The 16,667-nt window shown below is 35.8% G+C and overlaps 1 protein-coding gene across 1 annotated transcript in view; it reads left to right on the forward strand.

The window, feature by feature from the left end:
- The window catches only part of LOC128861221 (MOXD1 homolog 2), a 171,359-nt gene that overhangs the window by 101,804 nt on the left and 52,888 nt on the right, over nt 1-16,667 (forward strand). Inside the window, exons 3-4 of the mRNA XM_054099179.1 lie at nt 4,804-5,079; nt 5,232-5,417. Coding sequence (XP_053955154.1) covers nt 4,804-5,079; nt 5,232-5,417 — 462 coding nt within the window. The remainder of the gene's footprint in view (nt 1-4,803; nt 5,080-5,231; nt 5,418-16,667) is intronic.

A 16,667-nucleotide genomic window follows, 5' to 3' on the forward strand; every position in this document is an offset into this window, starting at 1 on the left:
AAAAAATCGCCCATTGCTCTGTGAAAATCATATTCTAGGGATCAGAATAAGAAATTTTGCCGAAGGAACCATACCTCTAAAACGATTTCTGATGTCCCCCAATATGGGTCGAACTTTTTAGTTTCTTTTCTATAACTCACATTCATTCATTTACATATGTTCTGACTAAATAAATTTCTTAAGAGAAAAAATAGATAATATTATAAATAAATAAAAATAAAGAAAAAACATAGCCATTTAGCTGATTTTTTCATGTAAAGGCCAAAAATGGTGATATTTTGAAATTGGGGGACATCAGAATTCGTTTTAGAGGTATGGTTCCTTCGGCAAAGTTTCTTATTTTGATCCCTAGAATACGATTTTCATAGAGCAATGAGCGATTTTTAAATCGACCCGCCCTACTGTACATGCAATGCTGTGCCTATGAATGCGCGCTGGATTTATTGAGAAATTTTACCGTATGTTTTGCTGTGGCGAGGCACATATGTACACACACACAACATATATACATATATCCGCATATATACATACATATATAAATTCACAAATTTAAATTTGCTTATGCCATCCTTCTGTGTGCCTGGTAATGAAGCATTTTCTATACATACATATATATACGTATATCTTTTTTCTTCTTCTTTTTGGTGTCGCTTTTTCGTTTCATCGAGTCTCAAATCACTCCCGACGATTCTAAAGTAGTTTTCACTTCAAAAACATTTTTTAATGCCAGTGAACTATGGCAAGGAGTACAGAAAGCGTGCAACTGAAAAGTTAATAGAAAGTTTACTTTAGATGTAAAAATAATAAAATTTTAAAAATAATGGATACTCAATAAAATACTAATCAGATAAAAAATTTAGAAAGAAATTTAGAAATCAATTTCAAATTTCTGTTTTTCGTGCAGATTGATAAAAGTATTGATATTTTTCGAGCTCCTTATAATCGTTGATATTGAATTGTTATGTATTTTGCGTTTTTTGTTAGTCTGAAATAAAATAATAGATTTGTGCAAAAATAACTGTCTTTCTATGCAATCCAGTAAAAATAATCATCATTATGTGTTATTTTGGGGAAGTGCGCTAGTTCTTTGTCCATAGCTGTATACGTTATTGTATTGAAAACTGGTTTTCTTGTTTGTGCATTTATACTTTGCTTTAAAAGCGTAGGTAATTGAATTGAATTTGAGAGGTGATTTCTAGTTATTATCTAGAGAAATTTTACATACTTTTGTTGACTATTTTCAAGTTTTAAAAAATTAAAGGTTTGCTTGGATAATCGTAACTTTTATTTTTATTTTGCTTTAACTTGATCTGATCTGTTGTTCTACAATTTTTTTTTTTTTTTTTATCTTACATCCTACTGTAGTTATGGTTTTCGCTTTCATTATTTTTGTCTTCAATAATTTTAATTAAATCTTAGTTCTTGAATTTTCGCTCAAGTATGTAGTTTGTACTGACGGTGCTTATTTTTATTGTATGCATAAAAAAGTATGTATGTGGGGTGTGGTGATGGGGAAACTGCAAAATTCACAATTTTTGTTTAAAAAATACCCAATTAGTGTTTCTTCCGGTGTGGCATCACGAGAAAAATAGTTTCTAGTCATCTATCCTTCAGACGGCAATAAAGCAACATAAACAAAGACTGTTTTAATTTTTTTCGTACATCACCAACACAATCTCAGTTTTTCATAAACACACCGCTCTCATGATCCCTATTACGTCAGCCAATCAGCTGATTCTTTCAAATTCACTGAGAGCCGGTTAACGGTCTGATATACATATGTCACACCTTCTGAGTTTTTTCACCATGTTTACTCTTACGTATGTGTGTGTTTTTACAAACATAGGTACATGGGGAATGATTGAATGCTACAACATATTTTAAGTTAAGTTTTATGTCGTTTTACTGAGACAAACTAACTGAGCATCTTTTAGACATACATTTTGTTCTTTCAAAAGGAAACATTGCTTTTACCGAGTTTTGGAATTAAAATTTGGACAATTAGTGTGATCTAAAAGAACGAAATGTTGAGACAGTGCGCTATCCGAAGCAACTTTATGTTTTTCATCAAGATCAGTTAGATTTTTTAGTTATTATCTTTTTAAGCAATTGGTTTAAACAGCTGACGCACGTTTCGTGTTTTGTTTCACTGTCAAACATCTTCAGTTTGGTCTATAATTTAACCATGACTCGTCTTACAAACGAACAACGCTTACAAATCATTGAATTTTATTATAAAGATGCGTGTTCTGTTAAGAAAGTTTAAGATCCACTTTTTTATCGAAAAATTGTGTTCAGCGACGAAGCTCATTTTTGAATCAATGGGTACGTAAATAAGCAGAATTGTCGATTTTGGAGAGAAGATCAGCCAGAAGAATTGCAAGAGCTACCAATGTATCCATAAAAGGTCATAGTTTGGTGCGGTTTATGGGCTGGAGGTATCATTGGACCGTTCTTCTTCAAAGATGCTGCGAATCGTAACGTAACTGTGAATGATGAGCGCTACCGTGAAATGATATCCAACTTTTTTTTGCCCAAAATGCAAGAGCTTGACTTGCATGACGTGTGGTTTCAGCAAGACGGTGCCACATGCCACACAGCACGCGTAACAATGGACTTGTGAGAGGCGAGTTCGGTGAACATTGTATTTCACGTTCCGGACCTGTCAATTGGCCACGCAGATCGTGCGATATAACGCCTTTCGATTATTTTTTGTGGGGCTATGTTAAAGCTCATGTCTATTCAGACAAGCCTGCAATTAACGCATTGGAAGACAACATTAAAACATTTATATGTGAGATACCTCCCGAAACATTGGAAAGAGTGTGCCAAAATTGGACTGAGCGGATGGACCATTTGAAGCGCAGTCGCGGTCAACATTTGCATGAAATAATCTACAAACATTAAATTATGTGGACTGTACTATCGATTTAAATAAAAGTTTCATGCATTTTTCTGAATTTCACGTGTGTTTTTTTGAAAAACCTTCCTATAGCTCTTAAAAAATCCCCCTTTATATAGTTTTTTTTACATCCCAATTTTATTACATCTGTCTATGGACACTTGGTAATTTTTATAGCCTGGGTGAGAGATTAATTGTTACTTGAAATCAACATTTAAATAACATGTTTCAATGGATATTTACATAGCTTAGATTTACTATATTAGCAACAATAATATTCTTAGTTATACTTTGTCAAAATAGTTTTTATATCTGCTAGTGCTGTTGGTGTGATTTGTATTAGTCCTAATTTCTGCGTCAGCTCCATGTGCGGTATTTTTTGTACCTCTTGGTTCGAATTAGTTAGTAATTTTTGTGTGTGTCTCGCGCTATATTTCTGGATTACGTCTTTTATGGGATACATTTTTAGGTCGCGGTGTAAGTCTTTATTTGTTATACACTAGAGCGCATTTACGATAGTCCTTAAGGTTTTTTATTGAAGTCGGTGAATTATTTGTATATTTGATTTGCTTGCTGTTCCCCATAGTTCTAAGCCGTATTTCTAGGTGGGAATTATCATGGTATTATATATTAGTATTGTAGTTTGTTGTATACTGACAGTTTTGAGTCCTTGTTGAGTAGTCAACACAGTTGTCTGGATCTGTTTTTTACTTCGTTCCTTTTTTTTGATTATATGGTCCTTCCAGGCCAGTTTTGCGTCAATGATCATGTCCAAGTATTTGGCTTTTGTGTTTTAAGTGATGCCTCTGTTATTAGTTGTTAGCGTACGATGGTCATATTTGCGATTGGTATATATTACTTGGACCGTTTTGTCGGCGATTACTTGGATTCCCCGTGTTGCGAACCAAGTCAACATTGTGTCAATTAGATTTTGTAACTTCGATGAAGCGACATTTATAGTCTTATCAGATGTAATTAATATTGTGTCGTCGGTGAAGGTAGCAATCATGCAGTCGTCATTCGGATAGGGTATGTCATATATGTAAATTATATATGTACAAAAATGGTCCCAATACGCTGCCTTATGGCACTTCGGCATCTATTTCTAATACCTCCGACCATTCGTCCTGATTACTCCTTCGCAGTAGTAGATAGTAGTCAAGTGAGCATATTTGTTTTAACTTATATAGTAGTCCTGGGTGTCATACGCTGTCAAAAGCCTTCGCTACGTCAAGATAAGTTGCGACACAATAGATGTTCTTGTCAATTTCATTTATGATTTTTTAGTTACTCGGTGGAGTTGTTGAATGGTCGAATGTGTGTGTCCGAATCCAAACTGGTGAGAGGGAATTATGTTCTTCGCTTGTTTGATGGGGTCAAGACTATCATGGATAAATTTTTCAAATAGTTTTGAAAGAAAGGGTAAGAGGCGTATAGGTCTATATGATGATGGTTTACTGGCGTTTTTATTTGGTTTGATATTTTAATTATACTCTGTCAGGTGTCCGACGGGTGTCCCGGTATCACAGGAAAGTTACTGGTTAAAGAAGCCATTGAGTATACGTGTATTGACAGGTGTTCCCTATGGTGCACAACAATTCACTTGAAGTGCTTGCTTAAACACTTAACGGTTGTAGTGGAAATTATAAATTATTCGGTGTAGATATGTATAATTTTGATGGTAACCAGCTGGTTTGGTATATTAAGCACTTTAGAATGTATTAAAAACGGTTTCTTGTTCCATGTAGTACGAAAAGGACTCCAAATATTTGGATTTTGTACAATTCAGTTACTGTCACCTCTCATCGAAAATTTAACTCTTCAAGTTCAATCACCCAAAATGTTTCTATGCCTAATATTTTAAAAGTATCAAGCGTACCCGTTTCTTTTTTATTCCACAGAATAACACGATGAGGCTTATGTTTATGTATCAAAGTCGGGACCCTCCTCATGGATCAGTGCAACCTAGTACACTGCCTGATCCAAAATCCGCTTTTCGCCCATATCATCCCATGGTGCTTACCCAAAAGTCACAACCTCATTTTCGAAGAGACGATCAAATGCGACAAGTAGAACTTCGGAATGAGGACGTAGAACTGCCAAGCGGAGATAGTACTTTATCTTGGTGCAAAATGTTCAAATTGGAAGACGTTAATCGCAAACATCACCTAGTTCGGGTAAGTTAACGTATACATTCAAAAAATTATCAATGAAACCCAACTCTTTAATCTGTTAATAAAAATATATGTAATTTGTTTTTTATCTTTATGGACGTTTTTACGCATATATTTCACCTATAAACCTATCTTGACTCCTGAACATGCTGAAGTATAAGCCGATATATGACTCATCGTTCAGCATACATTACTTACAACAAATTACGCTTTACGAGTGCCAGGATTCCCAACCTGAACTTGAGAAGATGGCACGCGAACAGGGCCGTCAATGTATGGGTAACCGAGATATGCCATTAGCCTGCAATGCCATTGTTGCATCGTGGTCACGCGGTTCAGAGGTAAGTTCAACGATGTCGTGTCTTATCTCAAGACTCTCATAGTCAAATCTATGCATGGTCCGACTCCCTCCTATTTTTTTGGCGTGAAAGTCCGAATAAATCGTAGTAAAAAATGAGCTGTCGCCGTAAATTGATTTGTTTTTATTTTTATAAGGTATAAAAATAATATAACATTGCGTTTCTTTAGAGATCTTACTAAAATTTAGCTTTCAATTGTTTCAACATAAATTCGATTTTGAAAACTTGAACAAACAAAAAGGATATTTTTTACATTTAACACTTTTAATTCGAACAAGGCTGGATATGAAACGATTTGTCAAGGAAGAAGGAAGATTCGAACCTCTTTCATTTTCTAAAGAATTTCGTTGCAATGAATAACTTTTATTAATTGTAGTTTAAAGAAATATTCCCACATATATAAAATTAAAACGTTGGCAAATATTGCTTGAGCATAGGTGATTTATGAGGATTACGATTACCAAATTATTATTATTGCGGTTGTCTCCAAAACTAACAAAAAACTACTCAAATCCATATCAATCAACAGCAAATATGCAATCGCTATCTAAATTGTTCGATGAACTATTGCTTTATCAGCAAAAATTACTTTCAGCTTAACGCCGACATCTTTATATGACGTTACCGGGAAAGTCGTCCGAGATACTTGAGCAAATTATTATCCAGATCATATCTGATTAATTTAGTTATATGACTCGATGTTCTAAACTACAGCGTTTTCGAGATATTCGATTCTAAAGATTAAGTGAAAGAAAATTGATCGGTACAATTTTAACCAAGAACTAAGAATTAAAAATGGCTGCTTGATAAAGTTTAAAACTTAAACTTTTCCACTAAATGTTATTTTTTATTTATTTATTTATTATAATTAATATATAATACTAAAACTAATACAAGAACGAGTACTAGCTGCCAGGGCCTACAACTCGATAGATAGATAGAACGGTCTGTGTTATTATTAGCAAATCATATTAAATCATAGTAGTTAAGTTACAATCTTTCAAAAAATTATTTAAAGCAGTTATATTGGTGGTAGAAACCGTAGCCAGCAGAGCAGAAGGTTTGGTAGATCCGAAGTGTTTTTTCCTGAAACTTTCTAAGGTACGACAATCGTTTAAAAGATGGTCAACTGATGCGTTATTATCACAAAATGGTCATTGTTGTTGGGTACCTCCTGTGAGGCGGTGTTGGTGTGTGAGTTTAGTATGTCCGATTCTGAGTCTGGCGAACTGGCTTGATAAATATCGAAGTGTATTGCTTGGGTATAGAGATGGTTTGCGCCTGTCGTTGAATTCAGTATACCGATGCCTAAACGTATACCATTCTGCCAGCTTAATCGAGTCAATATGTTTTTTTATATGCCTATGTAAATCATTCTCTGAATAAACTGGAAACAATGAGCTTGTTGCTGGCATAAGTCTAAGTCGAGCTGTTTCGTAGGCTCGCTCGTTGCCTGGGATGCCTTTATGGCCTGGTACCCACATAATGTTGATCTTTTTTAAGTTCCGAATACAAAAGTCTCTTATTTTGTCAACCAATTTGCTACTACTATAAATGTTTTGTATGGCTTTAATAGACGACATGCTATCCGTCAAATGAGGAATTTTCCTTTATTACTGTGCGCGAAATCTGCTGCTTTGTATATGGCCATTGCTTCCGCTGTGAACACCGAGCAGTGTTTAGATAACTGGCCTCCAGAAATGAGCAATCCTTGTTGATTAACTACAGCGAACGTGGTGTTAGTGCTGGTTTTTGATCCATCCGTATATAAAAAATTCCAATTGTTGTTCCAGTAGTTTCTTTCCTGTTCTGCGAAGAGCTGTTGATAGGTCGAACTACTTGTAGATTTATTAAGTGCGTGAAGCACGGTGTTGAAATTCGATTTATATATAAACCATGATGGTTGGCAGTTTAATTTAGTGCAGCTCCTAGGTGGAGTCAAATCAATCTCTAAGCCATACGAAATACAGCGGCAAATTGTGGACCTGAGCATATATCTACGTTTGTGACGAAACGCCGATATGTAATCCTTGTGCAAAATATGATTAGTAAAAGAAAAGAGTTTCGAAATTAGTAGCCATGTCGCTTCGATTACACGTTCCTTTATAGTAGGGAGACCAGCTTCTGCCAAAACGCATTTTACGGGGGATGTTGGGAACGCGTTTATACTACGACAAACAACAGTATGGTATGGAGCATCAAGTAGCTTAATATTAGTATTGGCAGTCCATCCGTACACAGGTAGACCGTAGTCTATCTTAGAAAGTATCATTGCTCTAGTGATATTGACTAAGGTGTTTGTATGGATTAAAGAGTGTTTGGATGACAAATACTTGAGTATATTGAGTCTGGCAGCTAGATTTTTTCTTAAACCTAAACAATGTTGCTTAAATGTAAATCTTTTATCAAATGTTATGCCAAAAATTCTTAAGAACTTTACATTTTCTATATTCAAGTTATTAATTGTCAAAGTAGGGTATAAACAGTTACGTTTTTACAAATATGCAATATTTTACATTTTCCATGTTTCCTATGTTTCTATATTTTAAAATAATTTCATTAAATTGTTAAAATGCTATGACAAATAGTACAACTGACAAACGGGATCCTTGAGGGATCCTATTGTTAAGTGGGTGACAATTGGAGAGGTTGCCATTTATTCTAACCTGAAACTTGCGCCCAGTCATAAAGTTTTTAACGAGATTAAAAACCCTAGGACTGACTCTCCATGCCTCAAGTTAAGATAACACCACATGAATCCCCACGCGATCGAATGCCCTTTCGAAGTCCGTCGCTAGTACAGAGACGTGACTTTTGGTTGAAAGTGCTTTAGACACGTAATGTTGGAGATGAAGCAGTGCGTCGGTTGTGCTATGTTTGTTCTTAAAAGCTACTTGATTATGGCTAATTAGTTTGCACTTCGTTATGTACCACATAAGCCGTTTGGCCAACAAAGTCTTACTAATGCACGGAATTAAAGAGATCGGTCGGTAACTATTGACGTCAAGTAGAGCTTTATTAGGCTTTAGTATAGGTATAACAATGGCTGACCTCCACACATGGGGGTAAACTCCGTTTAGCAAGATATTGTTATATAGATACAATAATCTATTTTTTGCAAATATCAGGAGATACTTCAACATGGAATACGAAATTCGGTCAGCACCAGGGGTTTTGCCTTTCGCATGAGTTAATGCAAACTCTAGTTCAATTAATGTAAATTCAGTAAGTGCCTTGCTTCACGGGATACATGGCTTTGTCTATATATACTTGAAATAATTTGGTCTTTTTTTGAGCAATATTCAGTTGAAAAATTGTTGTCTGCCGAATTTGTAGCCCAGGTGTTGGGGAAAGCTTCAGCTATAATATTTGGGGATGTTAAAAAGGAATCATTGTATTTTATGGCTTTAATAGGGATATGCGGGTTGCCGGTTAATGTTTTTATATCAGCCCTTATCTTGCTAGGAGTGCAGGCGGGTGTAATTTTCAATGTAAATTCTTCTAGGCTTTTTCTTTTGGCTTCTTTTACGGATTTTTTAAAAATTGATGCTTTCCATTTCAATTCAACCGGGCTATTCGGGTCATGTTCTTCGATTTCGTTGTAACTCAAATATGTTGCTCTCTGGTCAAAATAATGAGACACGTATTTTTTTGTTCGCCCGAAAAAAATCTTTTTCAAGAGTTATCTGCAATTTTGTTTTTCGGCTCAAAATCGATTTTTTTTAATTATATTAGAAAATTTTTTTTTTAAATGCTCATAACTTAGTCAAAAATGAACCGATTTTAATGATTCTGGGTTCAAAATGATCGTCATTACTTACACGAATGACTTCATGTAGAAACAATTGCGAAGAAGTAGTTGAACATTTTTTATTTTCCAAAAAACAAAAAGTGCGAAACAGGTTTTTTACTCAAAAACTCATTACTCAAAAACAACTCATTTTAGCTACTGGGCATTCAGCTCAATTGAAGTTTGAGGTGTCCTCTTGACTTGGAAAAAGTTATAAAAAACAAAAAAATACACTTTTTGAAATATTGAATTTCGAAAAAAATTCAATTTTTTTTCTTTTTTGCTAAATAAAAAATGTTCAACTACTTTTTTGCAATTGTTTCTAGATGAAATCGCTCGTGTAAGTAATGACGATCATTTTGAATCCGATCGATTCATTTTTGACTAAGTTATGGGCATTTAAAAAAAAATTTCGTATATAATAAAAAAAATCGATTTTGAGCCGAAAAACAAAATTGCAGATAACTCTTGAAAAAATTTTTTTTCGAGCGATCAAAAAAATACGTGTCTCATTATTTTGACCAGAGAGCAACATATTTGAGTTACATCGAAATCGAAGAACATGTCCCGAATAGCCCGGTTGAATTGAAATGGAAAGCATCAATTGCGTTTGCTTTTTTATATTCTATCAAATTCGCGATGGTCATACAGAGTTTGTAGCTGTGCTAAAGTCGTTGTTTCTTTTGAATCAACCTATTAAATTCGCTGTTCCACCAGTGGATGAATCGTTTGCCAAAGCTTGGCTTGCTCTGAGGTATGGCTATATTAGCAGCTGCTCTAATGGCCTTGGTAATTTTCGCAACTTCTTGGTTAACATTGGTGGTCGACCAACTTTGAAAGCATTTATTACATTCACTTTGATATAAATCCCAGTTAGCATAAGCTTGAATTTAGGAACATGTTTTTTAATTATGAAGGTGCTTTGCAGTGTTAATGTAGTGAAGACTGAGTAGTGATCACTTCCGTATAGCGAGTCACTGACATTCCAACTACAGCTTGGACTGATCTGGGATGAAATTAAGGTTAGGTCGATGTGCGTAAATGTATTGTGCGTAGTGAAGTGCGTAGCCGATCCATCATTGAGGACAACTAAGTCTTCACAGAAAACTAGGTTTTCAATTTTAGTACCCCTTCTATTGGTAGTACTGGAGCCCCCAAGAGGGCTCCAAGCGTTGAAATCCCCAGTTATTATTAACTGAGAGTTAACTTGGGATTTGTATGATATCAATTCTTCACTCGAAAAGTCTTGAATCGGGGGTATATAAATATTTATTACTGTGAGGATTGAGTTTAAGTAGATTTCTAATGCTATAGATGCAATGTTAGAATTTATGGTGATTAGTTTGTGGGGGATGTGAGGCTTTATAAGGATGCCAACTCCTTGCTTTGACGACTGATTATTGGGTAAATTAGAGAAGTAACCAATATATGTTCTTGGGGTAACTATATGTGAGTTGGATGTGAGAAAAGGAATATGCGTTTCTTGTATGCATACAACATCTGGATTTTGGTCATTCAAAAGCAAACATAGCTCATTAAAATTATTGTAATAGCCTTTCATATTCCATTGAACTATTTTAAGAGACATACCAAGGTAAGGTACGAGAAAGAAAAAAGAGCGGTAAATAGGTGTTCATGTTGGTTTATTATTTAAGAGTACTACTCTCATCAGAAGCTCGATTGATGCGTAAATGAATTTTTGGGTTTAACTGTTTCCGGAGAGTGTAATCGTGCAAGATTAGAGAGAGAAGTTAATGATGTCATATTTGTTGCTTCGCTGGGAAGATTAGCGAGTGAATGAGGGAAAATGTTTGGCGTAGAGCAAAGAATGTGAGAAGTAACTGGCGATAGGTGGAAATTTATTGCAGGGTTGTTTTTTGCGTATGAGTTGAGATTTGAATGCAAATTCAGTGAATGATGCGTAGGCGCTTGAATTTCGTGGTGAGTTTCTGGTTTTTGTTTTATATTTTCTGTTTGATTGTGATCTTTTTCATAGGTTTTATTCTTCTCCTTTTCATTGATTTCATTCGTTCTTGCTGTGATTGCCGAGTAGCTTATTGGGTGAGTTCATTTGTTGTTGTTTGCTTTCTGTATATGTTAAATGCTTCACGCAAAGTGCATTTATTGTTTATTTTAATACGTAATATATCTCTTTGCTGCTGAAATTTTTTGCATTGTGGAGAGGAGGAGGGATGTTCCTCGGCGCAATTGGCGCGTTTAACGCGTGAACAGTTTTGTGGGGGGTGTGGTGGGAGACTGCAGTTTACACAGCTCGGTGGGTTCTTGCAATGTTTCATCGTATGGCCAAACATTTGACAAGATTTGCACCTCATCGGGTTGGGAATATATTCACGTATTTTTACGTTATGCCAGGATATATCTATTTTGCTTGGCAAGTTGTAAAGGTCGAAAGTTAGCAGGACAACTCCCGTTGGTTTGATTACTCCATCCACGGTTTTTGTAAATTTGTAAGCTGACACCACATGGTGAGATTTGACTTCTTAAACGATTTCGTTTTCAGGAATATTATTGAGGCAGGGGGCGAAAATGGTACCCTTCACATAGTTAAGCTGCTCTTGTAATTTGCAAGTAATTTAGCAAATACCTGCTAGATTATTGGTCTTTATAAATCTTTCTGCTATAGACTTCGTTTTTACCAATAAGAGGAGATTACCGTCTCTTAAATTAGAGATTGATATAATTTCTTTACTGATAGCATTAAGCCTTCTGTGTGCTGCGAGACACGAGTATGCGGAAAGAGGCTTGCCAGCGTCGGTTGATGCAACAACTCCAAATTTCGGTTCTGATTTATGGATAGTTGGTAGTTCAGGAAAATCACTTTGAAGTTTCAAAATAGATCTTTTCTTTTTCGCTTTCGGGCTTTCAGATAGTAGGGAGAAACGATTTTCCCCTAAATGAACCATATAGAGAATTAATATAGCAAAATCAAATGAACACGTGTATGAATGTAAGAAGCAGAAACTAAAAGGAAGAATGAAAATTCGCTGTTTAACCGAACTACTAGCGCAAATAGTAAAACTAACGTCCGAACGTTGCGAGTGATAGTCGGAGACTGGCACTAAATGTTAAAGAAATGTGTTGTATAGAAACTATTCGCAAATTAATACTCGTTCATCTTTTTGGCTATCCAAAAAGGTTTAATACTTAAATCAAATAAGTAACCAGTAAATGGATCAGAGGCTTAACTACTGCAGGGTAAAATGTTATAAGAAGGAAAAAAATTTAAATATACGTGTCTAAGATAAAAAACGGCATACTAGTAAAATGTTTACTTCTGAACATGGAAACAAGAAAAAATCTAGTTCCATTCTTACTTTTTTTCCGGCGCCCAATCATGTAGTAATTTTTTTCGCATAACGATTGTACGAAACAGCATAAAATAACAGCGGTCGCAAATAACTCTTGACCGTTTCTCATTGTCTGCAAATAAGTGTATTTTACGCAAACTGACTTCCACGACTGGCTTTACAGTAGGCCATTAGATCAACCCAATTTTTAAGCAGATTTTCGATTGTTTGAGCTCCAATTTCATGAATGACAACTTCGATTTCGTGTTTTAAAGCATCAATCTTCTCTGGATGGTTCGCATAGCATTTGTCCTTAACGGCTCCCCACAAAAAATAGTCCGACGGGCTTAAATCACAGCTCCGAGGCGGACAATTGATATCGGAATTTCAGCTGATTATTCGGTTTTCAAAAACGGTAGCCAAAAGTTCGAGTGTAACTTTGGCAGTGTGACAAGTTGCACCGTAATGTTGAAACCAAATGTCGTCCATGACATCCTCTTCTATTTTCGGAAACAAAAACTCGTTGAGCATGTCACGGTAACGCTCGCCATTTACTGTAACCGCGGAAGAAGAAGAAGACTCACCACTTTGGAAATAAGTTTTCAATATTTCCCAATTTTGTTCCAGCGTATAGCGTCCCATTTCGTAAATGTCAAACCTTTAAGTAAATTATGAACACATTTGACATGTCATTTGTGTTACCATTCTCAAAAAAATAGCAAAATAATTGGAAATAAAATTATTATTATTATTATTTATTAGAATAATATAAAATATTACACTAACTTAAAAAACAAAAAAAGAGCACACTAACTGCTTGGGCCTTCGGTGCTTGGTAATTATGAGGTTATGTTTAAGTTTTAAGGTAGAGGATAAATGACAATTTTACAAGCTTTCAATTAGGCCGATTACCTTGATAAAGTTATGTATATATTGTAATGACACTCTCTGTTGTGGTATTTTTTAAAAGTTCGGAGGGGAGTTTGGAACCAAATATAGGTACACGTTTAGTATTTAAATTTGTCAGATGTCTATTAAGTGTATAAGGTTAAGTTGTTCGTTACAGAAAGGACATGTGGGAGGAGACGTGGATAGAAGAAGGTGTTCATGGGTTAGCCTGGAGTGACCCATCCTTAAACGCACGAATACAGAAATTTGATTCCTTGATAATGTGGATGCATATATTGCTTTTTCACACTCCGGGTTAAAAGTTTTATACGGGTGCCTGAATTGTGCCCACAATGCATATTTTTGTCGAAGGAGATAGCTGTTTATGTAGCCTTAAAGGTCTTTAGAGACAAGTGAAGTAAATAGAAAAACTGGGGATTGGTGCATGTATTTGGCCGCTAGATCTGCCGATTCATTTCCCAGAATGCCTTTGTGACTTGGAATCCATACGATACGTATTTTGTCTCCATTTTTTATTAAGTAATCCCGTATTTGGGAAAGAGTTTGACTACTACCGTAAATGTTGGATAGCCCTTGTAATACAAGCTATCAGTAAATATGGCAAATTTACCTTTCGATTTCGACGCAAAGTCCATTGCTTTAAGGATAGCGGTTGCTTCGAATGAAAATATTGAGCTTTAACTTGGTAACAAGCCTCCTGTTATCAGTGCACCATTATTGTGTGCTACAGCGAAAGTTGTGCTATAGCCGGATTTAGACCCGTCTGTAAATATGTGAGTTCTACTAGCGAACTCTTCTCTGTTGACTAGTTCGCCGTAGTGTTGTTTGAACAGTTCGGAGCTAGTGTTATTTTTATAGAACTTGTGGAGGTCAGAGTTTATTGAGGTGTGGGAGAAGATCCAGGGAGCCTGTTGACACAATTTAAGCGATGTTTTTGTGATTTGAATTCCCCGGTTATTCATTGATGAAATGCACTTTCGTATTGCGGACTTTATCTTGTATGTTCGTTTGTGTTTGGAAGCAGTCTTCAAGGTATTAAAAATAAGTCTATTGGTGGTGGTCAAAAGCTTCGGCATTAGCCTAAAGTTGAGAATTCTGTATCTATCAGGGATAGGGGGTAGGCAAGCCTTGGAAAGTATGCACTTAGTAGGAGATGTTGGAAAGGCGTTAAGGCTTGTTTAGTAATTTTAGGTTCGAGATTGCGCAATTTCCATAAATAGGTAGTCCATAGTCTATTTTTGATACTAATAAAGCTCTAGTTATGTTAATGAGGGTGTTTGTGTGGATATGAAGGTGCTTGAGAGATGAGGGGTATTTGATGATGTTAAGTCGGCTAGTAAGACTATTCCTGAGGTACAGACAATGTTCTCTAAAAGTGTATTTGTTGTCGAATACAATACCAAGTATCTTCAGGGCATTAACCTGAGCTATATTTGTATTTTAATGATTAATTTGTATTTGTGGACATAGTTTCTTCCGGCAGATATGCAGTGTCATGCACTTCTTGTAAGATAAAATTACTCATGAATGTTTGCTCCAGGAGCTAATATTGCCAAGCAGCTTTTCGAATATTGATTGTACTTTATTGATGTCTTTGACTTTTGTGTAAAAGAAAGCATCGTCAGCATATATCCGGAAGTCTAAACTTTTTTGTTTGGAGGCAATTTTATTTATTTCCTCGAAGGCTATAATAAAGAGTACCACTGAGAGAGGAGAGCCTTGGGGTATACCGTTTTCAAGGCGATGCATTGAGGAAGGTCCACCATTGACTTTGACTTAAAATGTACTATTCGTTAAGAACGACTTTACCAACTGGTAAATTTTCGGGCCAATATGCCACGCTGGCAGTTGTTCAAGAACAACATGGACTCTGTCGACAGTAATGTTACGTGATTTGTTGATGAAAGAGCATCTGCTATATAATGTTGCAGGGGAATAAGACCTTCCATGGTGCTGTGGTGTTTTTTAAAGGCAACTTGATTAGGACTCACTAACCCGTTTTTGTTATGAACCACATAAGCCATTTTGCTATCATTTTTTCAAATGTTTTGCCTAAGCAAGAGAGAAGTGATATGGGTCTGTAGCTATCGAGGTGATTTGTAGGCTTATTCGGTTTGGAAATTGGTATCACGTCGGCAGACAGCCGAGGGTATTTACCAGTTTTGAATATGTCGTTGTAGAGTGATAGAAGAGTGGTTTTGCAGGAGCTGGGAAGGTTCCGTAGCAAGGGGTGGATATCTTACCCCTCTGTCTGTCTCTGTCTGTGGTTTTCCGTTTAGCATGCTGGAGTGAAGTTTTTAGTTCAATATGGCTAAAATCAGTTTCCAATGCAAGAGCATCGCTTGTTAGCTGTCTCGGAAGGTATGACTGTTGCAGAATTATTCTCTTTATTATTAAGATATTCTGGAGGGAAATTAAAGTCACTTGAATATTCTGACCAAGTTTTGGCGAACGTGTTAGCAATGTCTAGGGAATTGGTTATTAATCCGGATGAGAGTTCTATGGAATTGATAGGTGCTGAATAGAGGACCAATTTAATTTAGCTTTGATAGAGGACCAATTTTTTTTTTGGTGTTGACGACGGGTTAATTTCTTTAGTGAAAGTTGCTATTGATGCTCTTTTGGCTTCTTTGACACGTTTTTTTAAAAGGGGTTAGCTTTCTTATAGGCAATTAGAGTACGGTTGGAAGGCAAAGATTTGTAGGTTTGCCAAAGGGATTGTTTACTGGTTCGAAGATTGTTAAGGACTTGGTTCCACCATGCAGAATATTTTTTTAACTGGAAAGTATTGCTCTGAGGTATAGCTTCATTGGCTGCTGATTTAATAGCTTTAGTGATTTTTGGTTCGAATTGATGAACGTTGGTGGAGCTACAATCAGAGAAATTTTTTTCACACAAAAGTTGATATCGATTTCAGTCTGTGGCATCCGTTTTAAATTTGGGAGATTTATTAAGGTCAGATGTGGTTAGTCTTGTTTGTATTGCGCAGGAAATAGGATAGTGATCACTTCCATATAAGTCTTTTAGAGTATACCAAATACACCTGGGGCTTAACTGTGCCTCCACTAGTGTAAGATCAATATGTGTGAATGAATTGTGTGAGGAAAAGTGCGTTGGCGACCCGTTGTTCAAAATAATGAGATTTTTTGTTATGGTAACATTTTTGATGGTGGTGCCACGAGCATTTGATTTTGATGAGCCCCAAAAGGGGCTCCAAGCTTTGAA

Source organism: Anastrepha ludens, chromosome 4, assembly GCF_028408465.1.
Source record: "Anastrepha ludens isolate Willacy chromosome 4, idAnaLude1.1, whole genome shotgun sequence".
Lineage (NCBI taxonomy): Eukaryota > Metazoa > Arthropoda > Insecta > Diptera > Tephritidae > Anastrepha > Anastrepha ludens.